The sequence below is a fragment of the Silene latifolia genome, chromosome 3 (assembly GCF_048544455.1).
Source record: "Silene latifolia isolate original U9 population chromosome 3, ASM4854445v1, whole genome shotgun sequence".
In the NCBI taxonomy this organism is placed as follows: Eukaryota; Viridiplantae; Streptophyta; class Magnoliopsida; order Caryophyllales; family Caryophyllaceae; genus Silene; species Silene latifolia.
In genome coordinates, this window is record NC_133528.1 from 18,178,165 (window position 1) to 18,193,431 (window position 15,267).

General features: G+C 37.3%; 1 protein-coding gene across 1 annotated transcript; it reads left to right on the top strand.

Annotated features, from left to right (window-relative positions):
- Nucleotides 1-433: 433 nt before the first annotated feature.
- On the top strand, nucleotides 434-8,291 carry LOC141647331 (putative beta-glucosidase 41). Its single transcript, XM_074455469.1, has 13 exons — nucleotides 434-656; nucleotides 768-834; nucleotides 1,018-1,076; nucleotides 5,167-5,242; nucleotides 5,364-5,435; nucleotides 5,577-5,664; nucleotides 5,884-6,139; nucleotides 6,232-6,347; nucleotides 6,436-6,659; nucleotides 6,739-6,770; nucleotides 6,856-6,958; nucleotides 7,509-7,611; nucleotides 7,733-8,291. Exons 1-13 carry the CDS (start codon nucleotides 513-515, stop codon nucleotides 7,929-7,931), a joined length of 1,539 nt encoding a protein of 512 aa, XP_074311570.1. The 5' UTR covers nucleotides 434-512; the 3' UTR covers nucleotides 7,932-8,291.
- Nucleotides 8,292-15,267: the final 6,976 nt, after the last annotated feature.

Consider the following 15,267-nt stretch of genomic DNA (forward strand, 5'->3'; position numbering starts at 1 on the left):
GGAGGGTATCCGTCACAAATTTGTGACGGGTACCATATTGTCTCACAAAAAACCCATAGGGGTGAGAGAAGGAGCATATGGGGTGGGTGCCCACCTTGTCCCCTCTACCCATTTCCACTCACAAAATAACCGTCGCAAGATCCGACCCGTCACAAGGAAGACCTACTAATATATATATGACAAAAATTAAAATGTCTAGAGAATTATAAATAACTTGTGAGAAATATTATCGGTAGAATTTGTGTTTCTGAATTTACTAGGAATCAAACCTCTCGCCCCTTTTTCATACAACACAAACACCCTTTAATTAATTAATTAAGATATACTCCCAAACACCTTTATGTTTCCATCCTTTTCTTTTTCTTTATTTGGAAAACTTCATCTTGAAAGCAAAGCAAACACAAACGTTAAAAAACATCTTACTTGTATCTACCATTACATATATAAACCCACCACCAAACTAACACATTCATATTTATTTATATATTTCAAACCCAAATAAAATTGAAAAAATGAAATCTGTAAGAAATGTATATACTTTTCTGCTCATAAACTTAATTTTCTTAATCTGGGCAGCAACTAAATCATCAGCTGAGATTAGCAGAAGTAATTTCCCAGATGCCTTTGTCTTTGGCACTGCTTCCTCTGCTTTCCAGGTTCTTTCTTTTCTCTCCATTTTTAATTATCACAATTTCTAGAATAAGACGGTCTCATAGCATGAGACGGTATTTTCTCTCCATCTAATTAATGGTAAGGATGATAATCAGTTTGAAGGAGCTGTAAATGAAGGGAATAGAGGAGAAAGCATATGGGACCGTTTCTCAAGATTACCAGGTTTTTTTTTTTCTACTTTCCCCGTCCCGTCATTTGTTTACTTTTGAATAAAATACCGGGAATGAGAAGGGAGTAACTAATTTCAGTTTATGACATGCATGTTATTGAAGATTTAACCATTTTTTTCCCTTTTTTTTAGTAATTACTGAATATTTCAGTCACACTTTATTGACTAATTTGTAGGAAGAATATTGGATTTTAGCAATGCGGATGTAGCTGTTGATCAATACCATAGGTTTGAGGTAATTTTGGCCTCTTTTCGAATTTTTTTTGGGTTTTCTATATGGTAATCCTGAACTTTTTCAGATCACACGTGGTAACCTTGCAAATTAAAAAAAAGAAATTGGTAACCCTGAAGTATAATAACTCTGATTAACGTGACCTTTAACTTTAATTCCGTCAAAATGCGCCGTTAACTATCCTATGTGGCATATGACATGGCTAATTTGGGCAATTAGGATTTTAACCCCTTCCCTTACTATTACAAGTCATACCCCGCGTACTTCTCTTCCCTCTTGAACTCCAATGAACACCTCACCACCATCGGCAAACACTAACAGCAATAACCCGTCTCCGGCGAGCAACCTAATCGCCATGGCCAACCACCTACACTCTCAATCGAATCCCAATTATAGCATGTTTCCTCTTATGGTGGTTCAGCCGCCATAGATCCAACCGTCCAACCTTCGTCACTGGACGACCAGAACCACCAGCGAGTCTATTATCTTTTCGTGCGAAGCCTCACTTCCGACCCTGCGTTCCAGATCTACCACGTCAATGTGGTCGGGAGAGTTCGTCGGGATTGTTTAAGTGATTAAGTGAGGTCGCCGGGATTGTCCGACTGGGGAAACACCAGCCCTACCTTCAAAAACTGTTGGGTGGGGGATAGAGTGGTTAGGGAAATAGGGTCGAGTGGGGTGCCGGTTGGGGATGGTGGTGCTTTTGCCGTGGGGAGCCGAGAAAAGGGGCCGGTGATGGTGGTTGTAGTGGGGGTTGGTGTTTGGTGATGATGGGACGATGGGGTGTGAATTGGTGATGATAAGTTAAGGTTTTTTTTTATTATTTTATTTTTTTATTTTTGGGCATTTTCCATGTCATTTGCTTACTCAGCCAAGTCACACGCCACATCACCCACTTAACGGTGCAAATTGACGGAATTATAATTAAAGGTTACGGTAATACATATTAATGCACCACAGGGTTACCATTTTTGTTTTCTGAAATGTAGGGTTACCATGTGGGATCTGAAAAAGTTTAGGGTTACCATATAGAAATTTTTTTTTTATCCTTGTAACTTCTATTTCCGCCTTTGATATGTTCGGTTTATCTACGCGATCAAATTAAATATTAGGCTGACTTTATCCCAAGCCTCAAGTCGAGTCTAAACATCGGACTTGATAAAATAGAAGAGGTTTTGTTGTTTTGTTGTAAAGGAGCTACCAGAGCGATTTTGATGTTGGGACATGGAATTGTGAGTCTGACCGCGAGAGAGAGTCGTGATTAGTGAATTTTTATAAAGCTAATTTGATAGCTTATACCTTAAATAGCTTACTTTTTCAAATCTTATATCTAAGATAATTTTCTTTAAAATCTTATGCCTAAAATAATATTTTTTTACAAACTTGATATCAAATCTTATAAAAATCCCTAAATTAACGATTCTGCCCTTGCTAATTTGATAGTTTTTAGTGGTGGTAATCGTGGATATGTGTGTTAATAGGTAAGGCAAATGATGACAATGTTTAATTAGTGAGGGTAAAATTGTCAATTCAAAGCTTTTTTTCAGATTGGATATCAAGTTTGGAAGAAAATATTATTTTAGGTATAAGATTTTAAAGAAAGTTATCTTAGGTATAAGATTTGAAAAACTGACTTATTCAAGGTATAAATTATCAAATTACCCTTTTTATAAAATGGAAAAATATGAGAGTTTAAATTGAGTCTAAGAATAAAAACGCAATTGCTAAATCTCGTACATCATTTTACTCAATCCCGCACATATTGCCATAATCTTCCATAATTGTCCTTCATCTTAAAAAAAATTAAAAAAACTGTTCTTCCTTCTCTCTAAACCTAATTAGCAGTTAATCGTTCGACATGGAATGTAATTCGCACATTATTAACACGTAATCTCGCCGTTTTACCAACAATTTTATTATGCCCCATCTTTTAATCAATTTAGTTGATGTTTTTTGATTAAAAATGGGGATTTTTACAATTAGGGTTTTGATTGAGTTGGGTTGTTGAAGGGATGGTTTGTGGGGTCGTCGGTCTGGACTAGGGTGGTCGGAGGGAGAGCGTTGAGTGATGGTTGCAGTGGTAGTGTACTAGTGTTGCTGTGGTTGCTGGAGGTTGTAGGTGCGGGAAGGGGGTCGTCGGCGCGGGGAGAGAAGCAGGGATGGCTGGTCGGCGCTAGGCGGTGAGGAGCGGTGGTCGGCGGCGCTGGGATGGTGGTGGGGAAAGGTTGTCAGGGGTTGGGGATGGGGGTTTTGTACGTTTATTGCTTTTTTTTTCATTCTCTTATTTCTCCTCCTTGTTTCTCGGTTGGTAAGTTGAGAAATGAGAGGGGCACATTCGGAATAAAGGGTAAAAATGTGCGAGACTAAATAAATTGTTGTGCGGGATTTAGAAGTCCCAATAAAAATAGTCTAGTATTATCAAACGAATATTAAATTATGATTGTTAAGCTAGTTGGATAAGCCTATTAATCAATATATAATGATCTTATCAACTAAACTAGTGACGGAGTTGATTCGAAGTTAAGCCGGGTTTATAATCATTGGCGGAACAAAGGGGACCAGTAGGACGGTCACGGTCCTCCCCTAAGCAATGATATTTTTTAAACTTTTAGTTAAATTTTTTGGATATTTTTTCAGTTTACATTATTGTATTAGATAGGTCATAGGTGAGATAGTCGCGTTGCTAACCCGTTATTCCGCCACTATTAGATTATTGTTGTTGTTTATACTATCACAAATTCTTGTTTGTGACGGCACATATCCGTCACTCTTGAGTGACGGATATCATTTTACCTCACAAAGTACCCACTTTTTTTCTCTCTGCAACACTATTCATGTGGTCCCCTTTCTCCAGTAACCCATTTTGTTACCATTTTAACTCACAAAATATCCGCCACAAATGGTAACCCGTTACAAGGGAGACCAATTGTTATACTATTAGTTTGAGATATCTCTTTCATGACAAGGAACTAGTGTCAGATATTTATTTAAAGTACTGAACGTGTAAGCGTGACTAGTTGCCAGATTGTGACTTGAAATGAACTACTAGTTGCTAATAAATTACTATTACAAGTGGTTGCTATAAGTACCAAGTAATAATATTACTCTCTCTGTCCGACTGTCCTGGTTATTTGTTGTCCTTTCTTTATTTTTGGGTGTCTCAGTCAATTGTTATCCTTTCTATTTTAAGAATGAACTTGATGAGTAATTTGCCCATTTTACACTCAATTTGTTCCACTTGTCATTTAGTTATTGACCCCCTCCTTTTTCCTTGTTCTTTGTGCCAAAACCAAAGGACAACAATTGATCGGGACGGAGGGAGTAGTAGTCTATTTGCTTAACCGAAGGAACATCCGTCATATTTGATGTTACATTTTGTATTCCATTCTATTGAGACTGCAGCAAGTCTCATTGAAGACGGATATATCCGTCACAAGCTGAAGACGGGCCAAGTAATACCCAAGTGGGTAGATAAGACAAAAGCAAAATGCCTAGCATTTTGCTTTTGTCTTATCTATCCACTTGAGTATTACATGACCCGTCTTCAGCTTGTGACGGATATGTCCGTCTTCAATGAGAATTTGTGTTGAGACTGTGACACCGCCAAAGTTCAGAGCCCATTTTCTCAAAAGAAATGGAGAGGCAATTACCTACTAATGGCCCGGATCGCATATTAATAACATCTAACGGTTCTAAATTTACGCATAAAAATAATGGAAAATGAGGATGTAAGAGTAAATTATTATTTAAAGAGATTGTGAGAGGAAATGGAGAGGATCCATTCCCCAAAGTTCATGTGTGTTTTTTTCCCCTTTTAATTTGATTGTTTGACGTGACAATTTATAACTGAGAGAATTAAACATGTATTGCCGTTTTGAGTGTTTTCCTTTACTTAGTATGTAAGAGGAAATCAGGCCGCATGTGTATGGTTAGTCGGAGTAACAAAAAAGAATGTGGATTGTCGTGATACGATATAAAAAAGAAAGATCAGTTCATTAAAAAAGGTTTTAGCACCCACAATGTTTTGTGACCTCTAGAAAGTGTGACTAATTTACTTGTAATTTTTACCTCCTTTTAATGACTGGAAAATCAGAGTGACATACAATTGATGAAGGATATGGGAATGGATGCTTACAGATTCTCAATATCTTGGCCAAGAATTTTTCCAAGTAAGACTTCATTTTCTTCCTAAAAAATGTTTTCTTTTTTCGAATTAATTGATGTTCCTTCGTACTCTCAAACGGAAAAAATGAGCTGATAGTTGTTTCGTATTGTGGTTTTACATCACAGATGGTAGAGGAGAACCAAATCCAGAAGGAATAAGTTACTACAATAATCTCATTGATGCTTTACTTGAGAAAGGTGAGTTTGAGTGTTAGACTTTACGTTCATATGCATACATTGTACGAATTATACTCCGCACTAGTAGAAAACATCTCAGTCTATATAGTGATGAGTTAAAGAGAAGAATCAAAGGTATTAACTATTTTTTTTTCAAATCAGGAATTCAGCCCTATGTGACCTTATATCATTGGGATCTTCCACAGGCTCTCGAAGACCGCTATGAAGGATGGTTGAGCAGTCAAGTTATGTAAGTATCATAAAATACTTGAAAATTAAACATACGAGCATCATATATAGGACATGAAATTTCTATCATCAGAAGTCATGATCATCATCATTTTAGTTGTTATTATTTACTATCAGTAATATTGTCGTCGTCGTTGCGCTCTGTAAGCCTTACAAGTACAAGTAAAACTGGGACAAGCTAAATGTCCTTGATTGAATTACAAACGTCATGTATTTACAGAGAAGACTTCGAGAACTATGCATCAACCTGCTTTAAAGCTTTTGGAGATAGAGTGAAATACTGGATCACTTTCAACGAGCCTCGTGGTTATTGTATCCAAGGCTATGATTTAGGTGTCCAGGCTCCAGGGAGATGCTCAATTGTCGGTCATTTAATCTGTAAAAAAGGAAAATCCTCTACTGAACCTTACATAGTAGCTCATAATATCCTACAGTCTCATGCTGCTGTGTACCATATTTACCAGAAAAACTACAAGGTAGATTTCTTTCTTTAATAAGATATACGGAGTATTATTTTTCACTAGGATTCATGAAATAACCCACTGGAATGTTTTGTTCAATCATTTAGGAAGAACAAGGGGGATTTATTGGGATTGCAGTAGATTCAAAATGGTTTAAACCAATTACCGATAAACAAGAGGATCTAGATGCAGCCCAAAGAGCAATTGATTTCTCTCTTGGATGGTAATTACCTGCTTAAGAAAAAAAAAAAAAAAAAATTTCAGCAATTGTGTTTCGGATGTCATTTGACAATATGAAGTAAATTAACCAGGTTCCTTGATCCACTCTTCCTTGGAAAATACCCTAAATCAATGCAAGAACTCGTGGGAAGCAGGCTTCCTGATATCACACCTAAAATAGCAAAGCTGCTAACAGGCTCACTGGATTTTGTTGGTGTTAACCATTACACAACAGTATATACTCGAAATGACAGAACTCGCTTCAGAAAATTTATACTCCAGGATGCATCAACTGATGCTGCTATCATTACTTCCCGTAAGAGATCCTATCAAACTTCCATCTCATGTTTTATGTTCCTAGCACGTATTTAATATTAACCTTTTTATTAATACAGCTTATAGGTTTGGAAAAGCAATTGGGGAAAAGGTAAATTCCGACCACTTTTATTGTCATTTTTTGTTTGAATTCATCACGAGATTAGTTGCTGAACTTGTAATCTTTGTTTCACTAGGCTGGTTCGAGCTGGTTACACATCGTGCCTTGGGGGATCCGGTCTTTATCAAATTATATTCGCGAAACATATGGCAACCCACCGGTCTTCATTACTGAAAATGGTAACTTAGAATAAGCTTATATGATTATTTGATTTATATTTCGTTGTTTGCCTGTAATATTAAATTTTGGTCATGATGGTCTTCTGTCCTATTATAAAATTGTATGATGTATGGAATTGAGGTCTTTAATATTCAAGGCTAAAAGGCAAAACCATTAAAATTGAATCTCGTCTCACTCCATTCTTTGTGGAGCTAAAGATTCGGTACCTTTTGGTTCCGAGTAATGATGGAATTAAAGTAAAATGCTCTTCAAAGTGGCCGGGCTCTTTTTAATTTTTTTTTGTACATTGGTAGTCAGTAGGTGCAAGTCTCGATGCAATTTTCAGTATCGTTAATCTGAAAGCGACATCTAGATGTTAACAAGGGTAACCGTTGATGCAATTTGCAGTATGGTTAATCTGAAAGCTGACCTTTAGTTGTTTACATCCATCTCCTTTTACCTCACCGTTTGAGGGACGGTGGTAATGTTTGTCATTATTGTAGGGCTGTGTCGCTCAACATTTGCCGACCATCAAAAGTTTAAACTAACAAAAGAATTACTTGTTTGCAGGCATGGACGAAAAGTCAAGTATAGCTTTGAAGGAAGCATTGCAAGATGATAGGAGGATTGAGTTTCATAGGGACTACCTATCCAACTTGTCGGCTGCCATAAGGTAAAACCTATCATGTTTGAAGATTATAGGTCACTTGTAACTTCTGAAATCAGGAACAGGGCTGTAAATTACTCCATATAAGTTTTACTAAAAGATGGGCTAATTTGAGTTCAATATACAGGCAAGACGGGTGTGATGTGCGTGGATACTTCGCATGGTCATTGCTAGATAACTGGGAGTGGAATTCCGGTTATTCTGTCAGATTTGGACTCTATTATGTAGATTACAATAACAATCTTACCCGAATTCCCAAGAGCTCAGCTAAGTGGTTCACAAGATTTCTTAGGTTCGATGATGATAGTCTTCATAAAGAATCATGATCTACATTCCCCTTCTTTTTCTCTTTTCTGTCGGCCGTGTATGACTGTAAAAATGGTGAGGATAGAGATACTGTCATGGGCATCAATATTAAGATGATGCATCAGGCAGTGATATACCGTCATGATGACCGAATGTAGACCCGGAAGTGGCAAGTAATTGTAACAAATGTACATTTGTAAATTGTAACTAACTATACACAATAACACAGAGATCTGGGAGGAGGCACTCCCATTCTGCTTACTGTGAAATTGAGTCACCAATACCAGGTTTCTCTACGTTGAAATTTTGTAGCGGGCTACCATCTTTTGGACTTGTGATTTCTTCATGCTGTAATGAGTGTCTTATCGGCTTTTCAAAAAGTTATGTACCTTTTCGAGTTAATCCACTGGAGGAGATGGGCTCTGGTTTGTGGCCTATCTTCGCAAATACTACACAGTTGTATAGTCGGGACTCGGGAACCTTGGGAGCAGATGACGGATCACATATTCTACAATTTGCAGATGGACTACCAGGCCGCAGGAGTTAACAAAGTTTTCATAACCACAATTTTTTATTGTGATGTTTCCAGACACAAACTATACAGCACAACAAGAAGTTGGAAATCCTATATTCACGAGAGGCTTGAGAGAGAAACTTTTCTCTCAAAAATCAGAAAATTAGGGGATCTGCATTTTTTTCTTTTCTCCTTCCCAGGCTCTCTTCTCCGTCTTTTTCTTCAACTATCATTTATCATGACCATATTTTTCTAGATTTTTCATGATTAGGTAGATCTTTAGTTCTTTAATAGAAAAATTTTCAGTCTTGTTTCTTGATTTTCTCCTTCCTAATGATTCGACTTTAAATTGCTCTCCATTTTAGCATAGGAGAGCTTTTTTAGTCTAATGTCTTAGTTAAGGGAGGTTTAAATCAAGGAATTATTAGCAATATTCAACAATGAACCTCATAAATTGACCAAAGCATTGTTGATGTATGAAGATTTGTAAGAGATTTTTTTTGAGATTTAATCTCATGTACGAATTGTAGCAAAATAATGCAAACCACGGTGTTGATTTGCTTGATTGGTTTCAACTTTTTGTTACTAATAATGGCCAAGACGGAAGTTTTGAGATTAAAAATGTTATTTTCTTGAAGTTTTCAAATTTGAGATCTGGAATTAATTTCCTTTCTTTGGATCTCTAATGTTGTTACTTGTTAGTTCCTTGTCTTTTTGACAAATTTTAGTTACTGTACCTAATTTGCTTTCTTTGAGGCCTGGATCTTTGCTTTTGTTCTTCCTCTTTTTTTGGGCAGTTTCTTGTTTCCAGACTTTCTTCGAGAAAGTCATTTCTTTGCCCTTTGTTGTCTCGTCTCTCTTGGTAATTCGAAAGTCGTAGGCTTTCTTTTACCGTTTACAAGAAGCGACCTGACAACCAAGGGGCTTGTAGTTCGGAAATATAATAATATTGTCTATTGTATGTAATACAGGGGTGAAGAAAAGTTAACTAATCTTGTACTTTTAGTCTGGACAACCCAGAGGGTATGACATTTATTAATTTTATGTCACTAGAGTGGATAAACTCAACTACACTAATAGGAACGACCTGACAACCAGGGGACTATGTAGTGTTGAGCCTGAAATGATTTTATAAGATAAAATCAGATGAATTTTAATTATGATGAGAAGCGACCTGACAAGGCTCATGCATGTTTTAAAATTCTTATATATCATTATGAAGAAGTCCATATCATGATGATGTATGATTATGTTCTTATTGGATTGTTTTCTTTCCGACTAAGATTTCTCAAAGAAGCCTAGTGGGAGTACAGTCATTTTCCTAGTGCTATATGTGGATGACATATTGGTGATAAAAAATGGTGTGCTAGCCATGCAAGAGACAAAGATTTGGCTATCTGAACAGTTCTCCATAAAGGATATGGGAGAAGCGGCTTATATTCTTGGAATAAGAATCTATGGAGATAGATTCAGGAAGCTGCTAGGGCTCTCCCAATCTTTGTACACTGAGATGTCATGTTGTACAAGGCCTGGTGTGGCTTACCCGCTAGGAGTAGCGAGTAGGCATCAAGCAATCCGGGTGAGGAACATTAGAAAGTGGTGAAAACCATCCTTGAGTACTTGAGAAGGACTAAGGACCAATTCCTCATTTTTTGAAGATGGTGAGCTAAAAGTGTTTAGCGGTACTGATGCAAGTTTCGCATTGGATAAAATAATGATAGCAAGTCTATCTCTGGTTATGTTTTCACCCTAAAAGGTGGAGTAGTGAGTTGGAAGAGTTCCAAACAAGCTATAGTAGCTGACTCAGTGACCGAAGGAGAGTACTTAGCTGCATGTGATGCTGTTAAGGAAGCCGTTTGGATAAGAAAGTTCTTAACTGAGCTTGGTGTTGTTCCTTCAATGGAGGAAGGTGTTCCTCTATTGTGTGTCAATAAGGAGTTATTGCACAGGCTAAAAAGCCAAGGGCCTGCCAATGATCTAAACATGCTCTTCGGAAATTTCACCTGATTAGAGAAATGTTTGAACATGGAGATGTTCAAATTCATCAGGTGTAAGGGAAAGAAACAATGCATATCCTTTCACTAAGGCGCGTAGATCAAAGGAGTTAGACAAGCGCAAGTGGGATCTAGGTTCAAGGTTCATGACCGATTGCCTCTAGGTCAAGTGGGAGATTGTTGGAACTATGCCCCAGAGCAATCGTTATGAAATGTTTTGAACAAATTTCATACGGTGTAATTATTGATGGAGATTAATAATTAGATGGCATTTTCTTATTATCTTATTAAGGTGTTAATACGATGATAAATCCTTGATTAAACTGATATACTTGACATCATAATGGAGATTATGATAATGAGAGTCGAGTATTATAGAGTTTAGTCTAAAAGTGTTCTTGTTCGTTGGGTATTCGCCCCTGGTTACTTATAGGAGGTGACGTCTCGAAGTGACTAGAGTGTGATGCGATTGATGGCAAGTTCAAGTGCCATAGGGTCATATGAGATGACTAGTCGATCACATAGACAGACGGTATGAGACACTCTGTCGGGCAGTGACCGCTTATAGAGTTCTGGAAATTCATAAAGCCTGGTCGTGGCGAGAGCTACTATAGTATTCTTATGAGTCGATTCTTTTGACTAGAGACTATTCGCCCAAGTTGGCACAAGTTTCTGATTAGCTTTGATTTATACTCTACGACTATCGTAACTGAAGTCAAATGAGTATATTTTGGGTCATGATGATCTGTGGCTAAACGAAGGGAATAGTGCGATAGGAGTTGTCCACCCCCTTTTCAGGGTTGCTTGAAATCTCAGGGTCACTCGAGGAGTAGTGAATTGAAAATGCAGGGCCACGCTCAAAAGGTATCTACGGTAGATAATTTCCGGTCAGACAGTTACTCTCCAGATCGAGGAAACCACTCAAGATATGATCAAATTCATGTACGACCTGCAAGACACCTTGCATTGAGTGGAAGATTGTAATAGGACAAGAGAATTGGTGACGCACACTTGTCTCAAACAAGTGGGAGATTGTTGGAGTATGTGTCCTCAACAATAGTGCGATCACATGATTTAAAAATTATAATTAAATCTCATAATAAGAATATGAAAGGGATGATAAATTAAATAGTCAACTGATCAACATTAATCGGTAACGATTGGCTTGCTAGAGTTTGACGTTACTGTCATAGGACGGTGGTGGTCAGTTGATCCCTTAAGGTCACACCTATAGGATGATGCCCTAATCAGTAAAGTTGATTAATTGTATGACGATACAAGTTGATCAATTCCTTAAAATTGAACAATTCATTTGTGAGAGAGAATATTTATATCTTATTGTAATTTGATTAAATAAGATTTATTTTAGTAATTAAAAGATTTTATTACTAAAATTGATTATTGTTTATGAAACAATTGAGATAAGAATGAATGGTTAATTATAATTACAATATGTTGTGAATTATAATTATATGACCCATTTTATTTATGTGATCAAGAATCACTAGACAATTTGTTATATGTAATTTAATTAATGTATAAAATGATATTTATTTGATAAATATGCATTAAATTAATTAATAACATATTACGTACTACATGTAACATATTGTGTGACAAATGACAAATTGACAAAATAAAATGGAAGTCCATTTTATACAAATGGACCGAAATGTTGGAGGAAGTGTGGGTGAGTGAGTGTTTTGTTTAATGGTTAAATAAAACATTATGATTACCTATTATGTAGGTAGTCTTACACCTATTTACTATTGAAGAACAAAAGAAAAAGAAAAGACCATGCATTGGTTTGGCTCTTACTACCCCCACCGGTTTTCCTCTTTAAAAAAAAAGAGAATTTGTTCTCTTATTTACACAACATTCATTCACATGCAATCCTCTAAACACATTCATAGTTTTCTTTCTCTAAAACTTGTGAAGTTTCAATCTAAATTGTTCAAGAACATCACTAATATTATTAATGTAATATATGAGTATTATTAGTCATTTTTAAGGTAGACTACTAGATAAATATCTAGCAAATATTTCTTAGTGGTGATAAGGGCTAATCTTGGGTGCAATCAAAAGGAGGGCTCCTAATATAGAGTCTTGGAGGATCATCCTAATATTCATCATAGCTCAAGAACAAGTGAGGGTATGAGACCTTACTTGTGCCCAAAAATCCGAAAATAACAATGTAAGAATCATTGTTTTCTCACTTCATCTCTTACTTAGTTATGCATGCACTAGATCTAAAGAACTCATATTAAAAAGTTAATTAGTTCACTATTAGAAGAGTCTAATAATAGGTATATGAACCTAACATTATGTTGTTAGGGCCTTAAAGTGCATGGGTCAGCAGAGTATATTCCTTTGGTGGCTCGAAAAATCGATTTGAGATAACTCCCTCTGATTATAGACCAAAGAGGTATAACTAATTTTGTAAAAATTTCCTTGTCATATGAGCACACTCGAAAGTGGACCCTAAGGATGGATATGGGTTTGTCCCGCCCTAGGAAGAAAAGTATTTGAAGACTCCGTGTCTGGGTCAAGGTGAAACTGGATTGGATATTTGGAATGTGGGGCTCGGAAATAAAGAGGCTTTGATGAGCAAATCTCTGAAGCTCTGATTTCGTGGAGTTAAGGCTCGATGGGGTTATGGCTTGTAATATGGCTTGGAAATGGAGTCTCTTGGCTTGATGTAGCCTGAGCACTTAAAGGTAGGTTAAAATGATATGGATTCAAATTTCCATGTCTTGGCCCTAAAGGATGGGTATACTTGACGAGCTTGAGAGGATTCTCAGAATTCCTAACTATCTCCCTGTAATGGTCTCGAGAAGAACTTAGGGTGTGTGAAAGGCTAAGTGAGGGTGCTAGCTGACCATCTTCATCGATGTCTTCGATTCTATATAGACTTCAGCAGTATTCCGTTTAGTATTTGATTTCATACTGGTTCTTGATTCAGGCTCGGATTCTTGGTCTAGAACATATCACGGCTTTTGCTCAGATTTTTGATTGAGGTTTTTGAAGATAACTTTGACTTTGGATATTGACATTGACTTGTTTGATTGAGCCTTCTTCTTTTGACTCTTTTGTCTTGGATATTGATCTTGGTCATTTCTCTTGATTGAGCCTTTGTTGTTGTTTTTTTTTTTACCATGGCTCGTATCATCTTGGATTTGATTGGTACCATGGATTTGGGTCAGACTAGCACCTTTGGTGTGAAACAGCTTGGTCTTTAGTAAAAGGTTGTTTATTGTGGGGAATGGGCTTGCCTTTCGTCATAGATCGTTAACAAGGGAGATGGTTTGGATTTGTCCTAGAATCTCTAGAGATAGGCTCGTCCTAAACTGGGGTATAGTAAGGAGTCTCTATTGCCAGACATGGAATAAGTAAGAAAATGGACACGGAGTTTCGGGCCCTCTACAACTCGGAATGGAACATCATTTAAGCGTACTCACATTGACTGTCAGGTGTTGTTGTTCGTTTGTTTTAAAATGTCTCAAATCAATTCTTGTTGTCACAGAAAAATGCTAAAGGAAGAGATATGATAGAATATGTGGATTGAAAAGTGTGCTTTTATTAAAATGAGTAATGAATGTATTTAACATAGACTCGAGAAGACACGTGACTCGTGGGACAGCCCCCAGGTTGTCACTAGAAATGGAAATGGACACGAAGAAAGACACTATGACAAACTATGGGAAAGAAAGCCTAAGACTCGGACTCGGGCTTTGACGCGATCTTAGATCCAGACTCGTAATCATCGGCCCACGTTTGAACATTTTCTTTTCCAGCAACTGGTTTTGGCATCTGATTTTGAGCATTCACCCATTTGAGCACCTCATCCTCATCATTGGGAACACTAGAAGGATAACAATCAAGAAGAGTTTCTTGATAAGTGGTATATCCATGAGGATTGCCTAAGCTGCCTTGTGGGCTAAAGGTTGAGAGGGACAACTTCCCGATTTCAATCATATCCTGAATGACATGTTTTAATTTAAAACATTTCTCTGTATCATGCCCTTTGCCTCTATGGTACTTGCAGTAGGCATTCTCATCCCAGAACTTAGACTTCTTCTCTGGGTCAGGCGTAGGTCCTATAGGTTGAAGAAGACCTAGAGAGGATAATTTGTTTAAGGCTTGGGCATAAGGTATGCCTAGACTTGTGAATGACCTGGGAGGGTTGTTAGGTTTCTTTGACGAAGGCTTCATGAGGTTGCCTTTGTTGATTTTGATTCCTGGATGAGAATAACTAGGAATAGATTGCTCGCTTATTGCTTTCTCCTTAGGACTGTCAAGTTGAAGGTTTGTCTGGACACTTTTCATCTTGAGAGGTTGGGCATCAAGCTTTTTACCCATTTCAGCAAATTGGTTCTCCGTGTTGGAAAGTCGATAGTTTAGGCTATCAATAGATTCTTCTATTTTGGAAAATTTATTGTTGAAGGCAATGGAAAGCATGAGCATTCCACTTTGGATATCGTCATCTTCGAGGACATTGATCTTTTTATCGTCATGAGGATCGAGGAGATGAGAACAGTCTAGGAATAATTCTTCATCATGTTTAATGATATTAGACCTAAGAGGGTCGATTTTCTTGGATTTCTCGACATAAGGTGGCACTGGAAGCTTGCCCTCTTCGATCATATCCTGAATGGTGTGTTTTAAGAGAAAACACTCTTCAATATCGTGGCCTCTACCTTGGTAATATAGGCAGTATTTGTTGCCCTTCCAGAGGTTCACCTGCTTCTCTAAAGGTGTATCCGGAGTTGGCCCTATTGGATGTAGCTTGCCTTGGGCAGAGAGTCTCTTCAAAGCATCGGCATAAGACGTGCCTAAATCAGAAAACAC

Bases quoted from the DNA above. Each gene is read 5' to 3' on its own strand.
- LOC141647331 (XM_074455469.1), top strand. From the start codon at position 513: ATGAAATCTGTAAGAAATGTATATACTTTTCTGCTCATAAACTTAATT. The intron at 6,348-6,435 runs GTAATTACCTGC...TAAATTAACCAG, and splicing joins ATTGATTTCTCTCTTGGATG to GTTCCTTGATCCACTCTTCC. The intron at 6,959-7,508 runs GTAACTTAGAAT...ACTTGTTTGCAG, and splicing joins GGTCTTCATTACTGAAAATG to GCATGGACGAAAAGTCAAGT.